Source organism: Pteropus medius, unplaced genomic scaffold (genome assembly GCF_902729225.1).
Source record: "Pteropus medius unplaced genomic scaffold, Ma_sr-lr_union100, whole genome shotgun sequence".
Lineage (NCBI taxonomy): Eukaryota > Metazoa > Chordata > Mammalia > Chiroptera > Pteropodidae > Pteropus > Pteropus medius.
Window position 1 is genome coordinate 4,168,613 of NW_024349797.1, and position 14,563 is coordinate 4,183,175.

Consider the following 14,563-nt stretch of genomic DNA (forward strand, 5'->3'; position numbering starts at 1 on the left):
TGGCTCTACAGCCCAGTCCTGCTCCTCAGGAGGTGGGGACCTCGCCTAAGCGTCTGATTCCATTGAAGTCTCTCTGGCTCACCCCCCTCCCCCCACCCCAGCTCGATTCTGTCACTTTAAGTCCAGCCCCTGAGAGATAGCCAATAGGAGCCAAACCATACATCAGTCTCCCAGCCTTAAAGCTACAGTAGGGTTAGTGGGCTCCAAGTCTCTGGTGCCCAAGCCTCCTGCACAGCTTCCCATCCCCTCTGCCCGCTCGAAGTGTGTGCAGGAGTGGGAGCGCTGGGCTGTGCTCAAGCGGCTCTCTGTCTCCCTCTCGCCCCGCCACGGCGCTTTAGCCTACTCTGCTCCCGCTTACTGTGCCCCGGCCCGGACGCGCTCCTCGCCTGTGCCCTTCACTCGCTCTTCCGCGTGATTTCCCCGCCGCCTTTCTCTACCAACTGGGAATGCTAAAACGGGCCTGATGGACGTGTCAGAACTCTGCATCCCGGACCCCCTCGGCTACCACAACCAGTAGGTGCTCTGCTTCTTGGTCGGTCTGTCTGTCCTTTTGCCTGTCCAGCCGTCTCTGCCCTGGGTGTCGCAGTTCTCCTTCTAGGCATTCTTGAAGTGGCCAGGACCACGGGGGCACTTGGGGGATGTCGGAGGGGAAAAGCTACACACTTCCTGGGTTTCCTTCTCCGGGGTAACCCACCTCTAACTTTTCCCGCACCCCACTTTACAAGCCCTGACTTTTAGGTAAGAGAAGCGCTTTCTCATTCACTCTTTCTTCCTATCGCGGGGAGAAAATATTTGAGTTTCTGTGGAATGGGGAGGAGCAAGCCCAGAACAGGTGCGGGAAAGTCGCAAGGATGTCCTGTTATGTCCGAGAAAGCCTCTCTAAGGGCCCTTTGACTTTAATATTTATTTCCATACTGAGGACCAAAAGTGATCGGAAAAGGGGCGAAATCGTAAGTGCCGTGCGGGTTTGTAAACTGCAAGTGGCCGGCGCTGCCTAACCCCCCGGTCCCGGTGGGACGCCCAGAGGGCGCGCACGTGGCGCGGTGGAGCCAAGGCACCCCGGGGTGCGGACCGCGCGGTCAAGGGCGCAGTTCGCCCCTCACAGCCTCAGAGGGGAACCTGCGTCCCGCCAGAAGTGGGAACCAGCCCAGCGCTGCGGCGCAGGCAAAGTTGGTTCGCGGCTTTGGCGGATGCTGCGCGCCGCGGCACAGACGGGCGCGATATCTGTGCCTCCGGGAGGCTTTGCGCTCGCCCGGCGGGAACTTGGGGTGGTCGGAGCGGACATGGGCCCCGCAACCGGACTCCTCGGAGTCGCGGGTGCCCGGGCTTAGGCAGCGCGCCGCGCGCGCCGCGTGGGGAAGTGCAGAACTGATCGGCACTGATCCCCTCGAACGGCGGGGGCCGCCCGGTGCGTCCAGCCCCGGCTCTCCGGGATTGCGCTCTGGCCACCCGCGCGCGGTTCCCTTTCCAGCGCCCTCCACCGTCGACGCCCCACCTGCCTGAGTATCTCCCCGCTGGCGCACCGAGTCCCGCCGCGTCCCGGGCTGGTGTACCCATGGCTGAGTACGGGCACACGCAGAGTGGTCCCTCGGAAGGCTTTAAAAAATTATAAAAAATGAAAACTCTAGGTTCTCGCAGACCGGCTCAACTTCGTACTCTTCTTCTTCCTCCCTTTTTTGTTCTGAAGCGAACTAAACTACCGAAGTCAGTGCTCGCTCTGCCCCCGCAAAGAACCACGGCATCCCTAAAATAAATGCTCTGGATAATACGGGGTTCCAGGAAGTGGCTTTAACCACCCCCGCCCCCTTACTGCACAGACTACCTCCACCCCATGGACCACGCGTGAGACGGGAGGCAACCTCACAGTAGCATCTCTTGTCAGTGACCGGACTGTCCCACCCTCCACGCTGACCTTTTGGTTCCAGTTTTAGGAGATCCATGGGCAGAGGGTCCTTTAGGTGCCTCCAGAATTTAGACAAGAGTGTCAGAAGGCGGCAAACGGGTTGAGAGATGAAGGGAATCCTTAATTATAATGGATTCAGATTTCCATTAGCTTGAAAAGTGGCTTTTCATTCTCTTTAAAGGTTACACTGATCTCCCCTTGTATGGCCAGTGGGATGGGGGTGGGGTGGTGCGGTAAGGTGGTCCCTCCGAAAGCACTAGTGGGAGCAGCCAAAGAAACCTCCTGGTGGGTAAGTGAGGCTGTGAACAGTACTTGATGCTTGTGGGGCATTTCCTCACATGAAACTACCAAGGGCGACAAATATTGGATATTTAAATTATTTAGGCTCCTTCTCTCCAGAGGTGACTTCTGAGCTCGAAATATCTATGTATTTGTCCCTGGCTCAAGTCATAGACAATAAATATGAAAATTCGAATGGGGGAAGTACATCCTTTTATTATGTTGACCAGGAAAGGAAGGAGAGATGGAGGATTTAGCAGCTGAGTAATTCATTGAGTTGACGGCAACCCTGGCTCGAGTTTGAGAAATATGAGCAAAGAGAGAAAGTAAGGGAAGCAGCAAAGGGGGATGAGGGGGCAGAGGTTCTGGGTGTCTGGGAAGGGTTTGAAATGGAAATCACTTATAAAGTAAACCTGACCTCCGTTTGGATTCCCTACCCTTCCTGGTTTCTTTGCAAGGAATTAACTTCTCACTCCATGGGGCACAGGAAAAGCCAGAAATACACCTGCTGTTTCCACTGAGGAACTAAGCATCCCTGTGAGATGCCATTTCTCAAAGTCCATGACCCGCTGGGCAGCAGCCCCTCGCATTGGTGAGCTGGCCCCATATACAGATGTGTACCCACCTTCTGGTGAGGTTTGAGATCTGCTATGGTGCAGGGGTACAAAATTTCTGAGGCCGAACTTGTGGAGGTCAGACGCTGGTGTAGGGAAAGGCGTCTTTCTGATCTCAAGCCCAGTGTTTCATGCCAGTTAGCTTTAGAGCCACCGATAGCAAAGTGACAAAACAGGACTGCATTTTTTTGGACTGTTGGAAAGACAGTAGGATGAATCTGTTCGTTTCAGTGCTGATGTTTCTCGGGGAACATACACTAGAGCGGGTTCGTGTGCTCTGTACACAGTTTCTGCCCATGTGGCTTAGTCAACATTCCTGGACTTGAGAAAACCCAAGGGCACAGAGACCACAGTTCAGCCCTCCTCACCCGCTAACATGCAGAGAGCGTTTTTTAATGCTTCAGAGCTATTTTCACTTTCCCAGGTGAGAAATGCACGCACACACACACACACACACACAAACACACACGCACATGAGCGTGTGCCCGTACCTTCATACCTTTCTCTCCTTCATTTTCATTTGGCTGTAGCCAATCCTGTAGGTGACTGCATTACCATTTCTAATCAATATTTTATGTACATATATAATCAGCTGGAGTGGGAGTGCGTGTGCTGGCCTGCGCGTGCCTGTATACAAATGTGTCGGTGACTAGACCAGCTGGAGACTCTCAGCGTAAAATGCTGGGGGGAAGGGGTGGGGGGCCGCCAGTGACCACTTCACTGCTGTTAAAGAAACAAAGAACAAATTGTCCCGAAGGTAAAATGTGTGGGTTCACACGTAGAGAAAATGCCACATGGTAATTCAGAATCAGTGACCCAGAGCAAAACAAAGGGGGAAATTAATTTTTAATGGTACATTTAAAAATAAATCAGAGTGAGGACATCAGTCTTGGTTTTCCAAGGGAGGGGGTCTAGGAAATAAACCTTTAGGTGCCTGCCACCCTTCTGGAGGTGTGGGCTGCCGTGGAAGAGACTGGGTGATAGGAAGCTGGACTCATTCAGGCCTGAGGGCGATGAACGAGGAGGAAACAGTAGGTCAATGAGGAGCCCCCGGTCCTGGGTAGGGCCCTTTCCAGCTCAGTGACATCCTGACATCAACTGGAAATTCCCTCTTGGAGCTTATTATTACCCCCGCTCCCTTCGTTTTAGAAACATTCCTCTATTTTACCAATAATTGGGACATATGAAAAGGTATTTCTTTAAATATATGTATGTGTGTGTGTGTGTGTGTAGAAACAACCTAGCCCACCAAACAGGAACCTTTTCATTCTATTGATTTGGAGTAATCAATAAATATTCCATTTAGTCCGAGAGAAGAGGGACAGAGGGGACTTTCGGGGAAAGCGCTGTGAGGGAAGGGGCTGTGGTAGAGCTTTCATGTCACAACCCTGCCTTCTCAGAGTGCCCCTGGCCCTCGCTCAGGGGGCCCTTGTGACTTTGTCCTGCATGCTCGATTCGTGTTCCTAATAATTGGACATTGTACCAAACGTTTTTTAAAGATAATCTAAACTCATTGAAAAAGTTTGTCTCCTTCCTTAGTCCTCTGCAAAATGCCTTGTTTCTTTTGAGCACTTGAACTGGAAAGGTCTGTGTAAGTCTAGCGGGCCAAGGAAAGTGGGGGTGTGAGAAAGAGAGAGACACTGAGAACATGTGTGCATTGGGGGTGGGCCATGGAGTTGGCTGGATGAATGAGCAGGATTCAAAAGGAGAGAGAATTCCGAAGACAGTCAGACGACACAGGATGTTTTTGACTCGGTTCTGCAGTGCCCTTCTCTAGAACTTGTCTCACCAAATGCTTTAGTGGCTTCTTTAACGTGATTAAAATTACTTGTGGTTCTAATTTAAGAGGAAGGAATAGCAGATATTTAGACCACAATCTACTCCTCCAAAGTGAAGTCTAGCCCACACCCAGAACACCCCATGCTGACACCTTCCCACACCTACCAGCTGTCAGGGGGCTCTGTTCATCCCTCCTCAAAGGGGAGGCCCTCCAAGTGCCTACCCAGCTTGAGCAGGAGGGCTACCCAGAATTAGCCCAAACTCCCTACAGCTCTCCTAGGAGCTTCTGTCTGGGAGTCCAGTGGCTCTTGACCAAATAGTACTGCGGGAACCCCAGCACGGCTTAGTGCTCAACCTCTGATGACCTCCCCAGCCACTGTAGTTCCTACAGGGTTCCTGGGCCCAGGAGGGGGCTTTGAGTAGAGAGTTCACAGACCATGCCCGGAAGCCAGGAAGGGCACAACATGGGGATGGGCTGGAACCAGACAAATCTGAGCCCACCTCCCACCTGTTTGCCCTTGAGTCCTTTTGCTGAATTCTAGGGGTAAATCAAAGATCTTTGTAAGTGCTGGTGACTCCTGACTGGGTTTCTTCTCTGGTGAGTCTCCCCTTACTCAGACTTCAAGAACCATCATACGTACATGGCTGTTCCTTGGAGATGGGGCCCATCGGTCTCTGCTGGCCCCTGTGTCCCCTGGTGTGGCTGGGGTAGCCTGGGGCAGGATTAGATCCTGGTTGCCCCATCGGTGGCTGTGGTCTCGTCCCTGTCCCTGTGCAGGGAGGTGGTGGTGTTTATAATTGCAAATGTAATTAGCAGACCAGCTCTGGGGGACTGAGATGCTCTTCTCTGCACACCACGGTGACCGGTGACCCTGGGATGGCTGGCCAGGCACATTAACTCTCACCATGCCAGCCCGCCCCCTGCCTCTGGTGAGGCCACTGACCTTGCACCGATGACATGGCAGAGCTGTCCTGGGAAATGGGTGGTGGAGCCAGACCCCTTCCTCAGAGGGGATGTCAGGGTAGTGCCTGGGGGAGGTGAGTAGTTGGCGGGATTATTTCTTCCCTAGGCCACCAGATAAGTGACCCTTGCTTCTTGCGACAGTGTGACCCTGCGTGGTAGGCTGCTCTGGGGCATTTCCTCCCTCACTTGCCCGGCACACTAAAAGGACAAGACAGGAAGATGTTGGATGCGTGCTAGTCTGTGGCTCTGGGGGCCTTGCTGGAGAAAGGCGGGCTCTGAAAGGAGCCTCGTACAGCTTCGGGCAAGTGCTCCTGGGGTTCCGTGGTCAGGGGGATGTGACTACCTCCTGGCTCCCGGGTTCCGCAGAGCTGGACAGCCACATGTGGTCCCACTCAGAGTGTGTGGGGAGCTCAGCCATAGGAGAGCATGGGCTCAAGTTGTCTCTGAGAACAGAGAACCCTAACCAACCATCCAGCGAAAGACACTGAAAACCCAGACAAGTGGGGAACCATGGAGCACGTGGTCTCCCCCCAACCCCGCCCCATGAATGTACTTGTATCTGCCTATCTAGAGCACCTTCTGGACTGATCAGGATTAGAACAGAAAAGATCTCACAGCACCTTTATTTATAAACGGTGGCTTAAGGGGATGTCAAGACCTTTCTCATTGCTGTTAACACCCCTGTGGTAGAAGATATCTCTGAACCCCAAAACATCAAAAACTGCATCCATTCCTAGGGCAGTCTGCGCCCGGAGGTCTGTGCATGCTCAGGCGTGCGCGTGGGTGAGAGTGTGTCGTAGTGCTATTCCCCTGTAGGATGGGAGAAAGGGGGCGAGGGGCTCTGCTGTTCAAACATAGCCTCCGCCGCCTGCGCACCCCTCGCCTGGGCAGAGGTCAGGCTGTGGCCACATTCCAGTGGGGGCTGCGGCGTCTTGGGGTTTTTCCATGGTGTGGAAGGGAACACAGAGGGACTGAGGGCAAGCGGTCCCTGCAGCCTGAAGAGTTCAGTCTTTCTTAAGAGTCTCTCCACTTTTCCGGCCTGGGCGAAGCTGGGCAGAACCCAGCGAGGGCGGGAAGGCAGGCCTGCCCTTCTCTGGGGTGACAGATGACCACACTCAGAGGAGCATTAGGGCAGTTCTCTCTCAGGTTCCCGACTTCCCCTTCTCTCCCTGGATATAGCCGTTGACAGTCTGTAGCTAAAAGGGTCAAATGCTTTCTTAAAATGAGGAAAAATGCATGCTGGTTAATCTGCCCATGGGACTTTCAGTGTGGAATTGGACAAGGTGGAAAAAAAAAAAAACTATTGACTGAATGTCTTAAATTTAGAGTTGTATGAACTTGGGTCAAAATAAACTTGAAACAAAAGTTTTCTTAGGGATTAGAGACATAATTTTTTTTTTCACCTTCGTTTTGCTGTGCTTTTTAACCTATACACATTTTAGTCCAAAAGAAGTGGCTCTCTCCCCTTCTTTCTCTCTCTATCTTTCTCTCTCTATACATATATACATATTTCTCTTCTCTGCCCCTTAGGACTGTAAAGTAGTCTATTCAATATTGTCATTGAGCATCTCCAGGATTGAACCCTTTCTGGGAATGGTTTTCTGGATAATGTTTTTTTTTTTATTTCTCAATGTCATTACATCCAGAGGTCAAAAGGCAGTTAAACAAACTCCAACAAGGTTTTGTTTTTATCTTCTGGTTTCGAATGTGATCAATTTTCATTTAAAACTGTAGCAGGGTCCTCTCCTGCCAATTACAGCAGCAGTCAGCCTCATGCCCAACCGTAGGTGTTTACTGAAAGGCAACATTTAAAACTGTACGTATGTGAGGTGCCAGTGAAAGCCAAGCTTGGCTCTTTTTTTTTTTCCAATTGCTTGAATTAACTTTAATTTATAAATTAGCTTTTTGTCTTATTCTAGTTAATTTTTAAAATTTTATTATATTTACTTAGACTTATGGTTTTGGTATTTTTACCTGGTTTTGTTTGTTTGTTTGTTTGTTTGTTTGTTTTTAAGATACCTGGAAAATGGTTTTTGAGCATCACTGGCCTTTTGTGCATTCTTGGTTTCTGAAAAGCAAAGAACAAGGAAATCCAGTTGTCAGGAAATGCTGTGGGAGGTGGGGAACGTGAAGGGCGATGTTTTAGATGTGATGTCTCTCGTGTCTTACGACGGAACAATTTCCTTTGTCTTCACTTATTTTTTTCCCCCTCTGTTTTCATTCTACCTGGATCTAGTTTGCCCTCGTCCTTTATTGCCTCTTTGATTTGATATGTTTTGGGGGAAGGGGTGCAGGGTGTGTGGGTCTGTGTGTGCGTCTGCCTGAGTGTGTGTGAGTATGTATGCGCATGGATGAGCGTGTGGGTGTGTTCGGGCTGTTGTCGGGGCTGAGCACAACTAGTTGGGTGACGTCCCAAAGCAGAATGCCTGTTGTTGTCCACCCTGTCCTGATTCAGCCGTCAGTACCTTGGTCCACTGTCAGTGGCCTGCTCGCATGTTCTGGTGGAAACAGGAAGGGAAGGGCCTCCTTATACAGGCAAATTCCAAGTTGGTTATGTCTCTTTCCCGAGGAAGAAGGCGCTAGGGACTGGAGGTGTGAATGAGGGGAGCAGGAAGTGCTAAACTTTATTCTAAATCAATTTTTAAACCTCTCCTCTCATCTCCCTTCCTGGCACTTTGAGCTCTAGTTTAGGGTCTTAGTGATGCAGAGTAAATGAGCTGGTGTATCCTTTTGTTTTTGCCTTCCTAATCGATCAGCAGAAAACATTCGCTTTTGATGGTGAAACATCCCTTCGGCACACATGCAGAATGCAGTATTTATCCTTCTCCTTTTACCCTCACTCTTTGTCATTTGTCTCTTGGGTGTGTTGACATTGTCTACCTAAGCAGTCAAGCTAACAAGCTTTGGCAGAAAGAACACCGCTTTTACAGAAATAACGGCAATAATGCGATGGTTATAATAATTATGATAACAGTAATAACAGCTTGCAGCTTTCTCTTCTGCAAAAGTGCAAAGCAATTCTCATAACCAGTTTTCTCATAGTAACTGGATGAGGATTGCTGTGTCTCGCCCCTGAACATAAATGTTTTTCTGCAAACATAAACATACAAAGCCTTCAGGTTTGCATGTCTAAATTCATCCGGGAGCTAAACTGCCTGGTCTCTGCAATATGAACAGACGGGTAGAGGAGAATATGGTGTTTCTCAGCCCCCCATCCCCACTCTCCAGCCCCAAGAAATACTGGGTGTGTTGCCTTTGAACTAGTAAAAGAGAATGTGTCTTGTAAAGGATGCTGTGTCAGGTCTCACCCCACTGATACGAGCTTCTGAGGCCCATGCCATGCTCTGCCTCTCGATCCCCTTAAGTTCTTTGGTTCCTCTGGCAGAGATCTCAGGAGCCATTTGCAGACCAAAGGCACACAGAGGACAAGGGGGGAGGGAGTGGTTATGACTTGGCGCATGTGAATAGCTGGGAAAAGAACTGTGTGAAGAGAGAAGCAAAGTCACCTCGTCACCCTTGATGCCTTTTTGGCCATTCAGTTTCTCTGAGGCTATTGTCCCCTGCTCCTGGGTACCTCAACCTGCCCTCTGGAGGCAGAGATTAGAGAGGGCAGCAGGGAGCTGACCCTCTGGGCCCCTGTGACCCATCTTGTGACTCTTCATGCCGCCTCCCAGACCAGACCTGCTCATCTGCAGACTGCTCATCTGTGTGTTAGTTTTGAAAATCAGTGCTGCCTTTGTTATTACCTCTCTCATTCCCCACACCCTGCTTTTATTTTTTGTATGTGCCTTGGAAATAGGACGCAGCCTAATACACGAGCCTAATATAATAGGAGGCACCTAATATACCAGAGTCCCTCAGCTATCTGTATTTTTTTCTATTTTAATATCCTTACTTACATTCTTACTCAATTTTTTTCTCAGAAAAAAAAAAAACCCAAAGCTTTGGGTTATTAATTGATTATTAACTGATTTAACAAATAAAACATCCTTTCCCCGAGGACTCCAGCAAGAGTCTGGCTGTGCTGCTCAGGTCGAGATCTGCTTTTTCCCCTCAATCGGTGAGAAATGTTATAGCTTCAATTCCCTTGTTGGACCCTGAGTAAAAAATTAATTCATGAATAATAAAAGCCAATCAGTCTTGTTGAGTTTAAGAAGGATTAGGAGAAAGGGTGTTTTTTCTTACAGAGAACATTTGGAATCTGCATGTCATTGTCACCTGAGTGTTGGGATGGCTTGAGCGTGCCTTTATTCACAGCAAATGAGCTGTTTATTATCCTAAGGTGTAACACATCTCCCTCAGTCGTAAGGCCAACTTACTGAAGACTGTTATGGGTGTCCCACCCACTAATTTCCCATGATCCCATATCCCAAGCCAGTGATGATTCACTGAAATTAAGACAGTTTCAACAGACCTGGCACTGCATAATGAACAAGCTGGTTTGCTGATGGGATAGAGTCCTTCTTGGTTTCCCTCCCCTTCTTTCCATGGGAAGTAATTGACCAGAAATTTACATGCCTTCACAAGTACTACAGAAATTAGACTTAGAGTCACTCTTTTTACTTTGAACTAATAGTATCTACCTCCCAAGGTCATTGTGAAGATTAAATTGTGAAGAGATAATTCACAAGTGCCAAGCACATAGTGGGTATACATTAAACGTTCAATGTTCTTATTAATTTCTTGATGTTATCTTTCGGAAGTTAGTTTTCATTCCTTTGACATAGCGTCACAGTAAGAGTCCTCGGCAGTGAGATGGGATGCTTGAACTGATTACTTTGTTTAATGCAATCAATGTAGCTTGGGTTTCCATATGTAACACAAGAGGATTAGAGAAGGCATTACCGATTTATGGTGGGGGTGATGAATAGGAAATTTCTTCTGAATGAATCCCTATATCCTCAGGCTCATGGATAGAGTTGCCCGATAAAATACAGGATGCCCAGTTAAATTTGGATTGTAGATAAACAACGAAAAATCTTTTAGTATAAGTATGTCCCATGCAATATTTGTTAAATCTGGCAACCCTACCCATGGGTGTTTTTCTTAAGTTGTTCTGATTATGAAACACATTTCCCTTATTTTTTCTGCTTTTAACGAAGCCCAAAAGAATGATTATTTGTTGAATGTTTTCAAATTGTTTTTTAAATGACTATCTTTAACTTTTGCCAATATTAACTTATTAGGTTGCCCATGTCCTTAGAAGCTAGTGGGTACAAGTGATTTCTGTCATCCAGACATATCGATAGAGTTCAATGAGGTAAGTAAATCTGCAGAATGAGGTCTCCTAATGAAGAAGTCTCCTAACATAGCACCCAGAGCTGGTGAGTTTCGCTTTAGGGAGCAACGGGGCAAACCGTCTTTTCAGGGACCTGCCTCTGCCTGACGTTTCCCTGACAAGTAGGTTGGGGGCCAGACTCCTAGAACCTGAGACTCTGCAATTGGAAGCCACCCTTGCTGCACCTTGGAAGCCAAAGCAATGGTGTCTCCCTGCCTTCTCACACAGGGACCGGAGGCTGATCCTTTGGTGGTGTCCCCTAGGTGGCTGTGGGGAAATCCCCCCAGTCAGTGTTAGCTGGTGGAGTAGGGAGGACAGGGCCTAAACATGAAACAGCCAGTTGGGAACATGGGTGAACTGGGACTTACTAATGGGGGACCAGCAAACCCCAGCTTCTCTTCACTCACCTCTAGAGCAGCAAAGTCGCACAGCTCGGATAAACATAACCATTGTTTTAAGCATTGTACCTTCACGGTCCAGAGTATGGGAAATGGAAGAGCTCTAGAGCCCCCTACAGGCCGTAGGTGGCATTGCACCTTGTGGGACACTGCGGAGCCTTTTCAGAGTGGGGAGTGTGGAGGATCCCAGTGGGTGAGCCTGCAGAAACGCAGGATCCTGGAGAAGTGAGCGCACGACCCCTGCTTCAGAAAGCAGCTCTGTTTTGGGGACTGGCTTTCGGAGTCATGCTCCGTGCTGTTTAGCGCGGGCGCGCGCGCGCGCGCGCGTACACACACATTCGCACTCACTGTCTCCGTGGCTTGCCTGACCTTCAGACAAGCTGGAAAGTGCTCAGGCCTCATGCCATCTGAGGAAAACCCACCAGCTGCTGGATATGCAGAAGCAACACAGCCAGCACCATTTTCAGAGCCCAGTACTTACGTTTAGATTCTTTTCCCCCAAGACACTTAACTACCTGGGGATCATTTTAGGGTTTGCTGGAAGAAAAGTTTGGGGGAAGATGAGAGAGCTAAAAATAAACCATAGTGTCAGAAGTGGGCAACGGTAATAACGGTAATAGTAGCGATCATTGACATTTACTGAGCGCTCACTGTGTGCCAAGCTTTGTCCTAAGAACATTTCTTCTATTAACTCACTTCTTTCTCATAACCCCGTGAAGTAGTTCGTATTACCATACCCGTGGGACAGGTAAGGACACTGAGGTATAAGGACATTAAGTCTCTTGCCTAAGGTCACATATCCGGCAAGACTGGGATTTGCTCAGGGGCAGTCTGGCTGTGAGCTGCTCTCCTAAGCACCACGTTACACGTCCTTCATCGCATCTGAAATTTCAGCTTTCTCATTCGAGTTCTCACAGCACCCGTCCTAGCCCTGTGAGTCAGACACATAGGTAAAGTTAGAGTGGAGGTGGAAGGGAGAAAGTGGTCCCCATGCTTTGTTTCTGAAACGGTAGGTGGAGGAATTGCCACGGTGAGTTCGGCCTCACGTCTCCCCTCAGCCTGTGTCGCTGGCAGAGGGGAAGGCTGGAGAAAGGAGCTTCTGGCCTTCCAGACCTCATCCTCCAACCCCCAGAAGCCCTCCGGTGGTCCGACCCGCTTCACTCCTCCCTCCGAGTCTGTTATAAATGTATTTGGAAGCTGAATCCCTCTCTCTTCTCAGCCAGTACTTTTTCCCCTCGTGCCTTCCGCTTGTTCTCTCACCAGCCACTCACTAATGTCTCCTGTGTCTGAATCTCAGTGCCCGATTGGTGACTGACTTGGATTCCCGGGGGCGTTTCTTACACCGGCACGTACAAAATAGAATTGCGGCATCGCGCTCCAAGCCTGCTTCTCCCGTGTCTTCCTTCTCTCTCCCTCCCCTGACACAGGGACCCCGGCACACCTTCCGTTCTCCCCTCTCTCTCTTCGTTGTCCAATCTCCTCCACAGTCTGGACAACTTCGATCTCAATATACACCTCAGATCTATTCTTTCCTATTTGTGCTATTGCTTAACCTTCCAGCCCCCAGTCTGCCTGACGAACTTCTACTGATCCTTGAAAACCCTGTTCATGTCTATCTCCTCCCAGGGAGAATTAATCTCACGCTCCTTGCCGCTGCAGTCTGACCGGTGCCCCTGATTGGGCTGTAATCTATTGAATTTGAATACATGCTTCTCTTTTCTCACTAGATCATGAGCCCCTAGAGTATAAGCTCGTCTCTGTGTCCCGGGGCCTAGCACAGCACCTGGCACGGAGCAGGTACTTTGTGTATGTTAGTGGAGCTAACCTATGGAATGAAAAGTGGAAAAGGGGAAATTTCAGGAGCATGGAGGTAGCAGGCCGTGGAAAAAGTGGCCAGGAGGGACCTGGTTCTGCAGCGTCTATTGCCTTGTTGATCAACAAGGGCAGGGCTGGCTGGCTCGGTGGGCATCCATGTCTTTCTCCGGAGCAATATAGCATAGTGGTTAGGAAATCTCTGGCTCCAGACTGTGTCTAGATCCTAGCCCCGGCGATGTTTGGAACTAGCTCAAAATGCTTAGGAGAGCCGATCATTAAATTTTTAGGAATTTTGTGAGCTGATGGTTAAATAACCATTATTAATAATCATATTATACACAGTTACAATTAAATTCATTATATTAAAAACAAAGGTAGTCAGTACTCAAAACTCTTTACTTCCTAATATTTTACTACCTTTAGCTTTTTGTTCTTAAAGTACATTTGCATCTAACATATCTATGTGGTGAAAACACTACCTGGTGGTTTGTTACTGCCCTCCTCTTCAGAGTAGCACGGTGTCAGTGACGTCACATTGGTAGCTTGCAACTGGCCAAGATGGGAGCATTTACACCATAGAAATCGGCGAATGCTTCAAATTAGACCCCGCTTCCAGCCAGTTGTTAAACGTTTACCACCACACCACCACCTGGCTGCATGACATCCCAGCTCTGTGAGCCTGGATGAGTGGCTTAATCTCTCTGTGCCTCCAATTTCTCATCAGCAATGATCCCCTCATTGCTGTAAAGATTAAAAAATTAATCAACACAGAGCACTTAAAGCAGAGACTGGTACACAATAAATTCTGGCTCTTTAGTATTTCTTATTGCTCCAGGCATCTCCCTATCCAAATTCTATCAAAACAAATGACCTGCTCAGAGTGGAATGTGAGTTTTACACTTAGAGTGTAGAGTTATTGCTTTTCCTTACTGGACTCTTGTGGTGTTTAACTGTAGTAGCTAAAAGCAGGAAGCAGAAAACACGAATTGTCCAAGGGGAAAGGCCCATTGCCAGGTGGTATGCTTAAGTCTCTGGGCCAGGAGAGGATTGCACCCCAGTTCCCAGGCGAGGACCACAGCACCCACCAACATGGCTGAATCAGTGAGGCTGGCACAGGTGAGGTCAGAGCAGATGCTGAGAACAGCCCAGCTTCAAGGTGAAGGGAGGCTCTGCAGGTGGCTGTGGCAGGTCCCTAAGATCATGTTAGGGGGCAAATCCTTCCCCTGAAAATATTAGGGTGCGCAGCCATGCCTGTGAAGGCAAGGGCCCCTCTGGCTTTGGGAGATGAGGGAACATTCCAGACCATTCCCAAGTTAGCATATACACATGCTGTAAACAGTTGGGGTTGCGTTGGCTGAGCTGCAGTTGCTGGGGAAGCCACAGGAAAGTGGGAGGTTGGGAGCATCTGGCCTGCAGCTCCCAGGAGAGGGCCTGAGTGTGGTAGGGCCCTCAGTTCCTCCCTAGCAGGTTCCTCTGGCCCCAGCCAACGCCGGCTCCTGGAGGAGGTCTATGCACCTGGAAACTGCTTCAGTC

The 14,563-nt window shown here is 49.2% G+C and overlaps 1 protein-coding gene across 1 annotated transcript in view; it reads left to right on the forward strand.

The window, feature by feature from the left end:
• The first annotated feature begins 451 nt into the window (after window positions 1–451).
• Window positions 452–14,563, forward strand: part of ESRRB (estrogen related receptor beta) — a 101,901-nt gene continuing 87,789 nt past the window's right edge. The window contains exon 1 of the mRNA XM_039883878.1: window positions 452–513. Within this exon, the coding sequence (XP_039739812.1) occupies window positions 464–513 (50 nt within the window). The 5' untranslated portion in view covers window positions 452–463. The remainder of the gene's footprint in view (window positions 514–14,563) is intronic.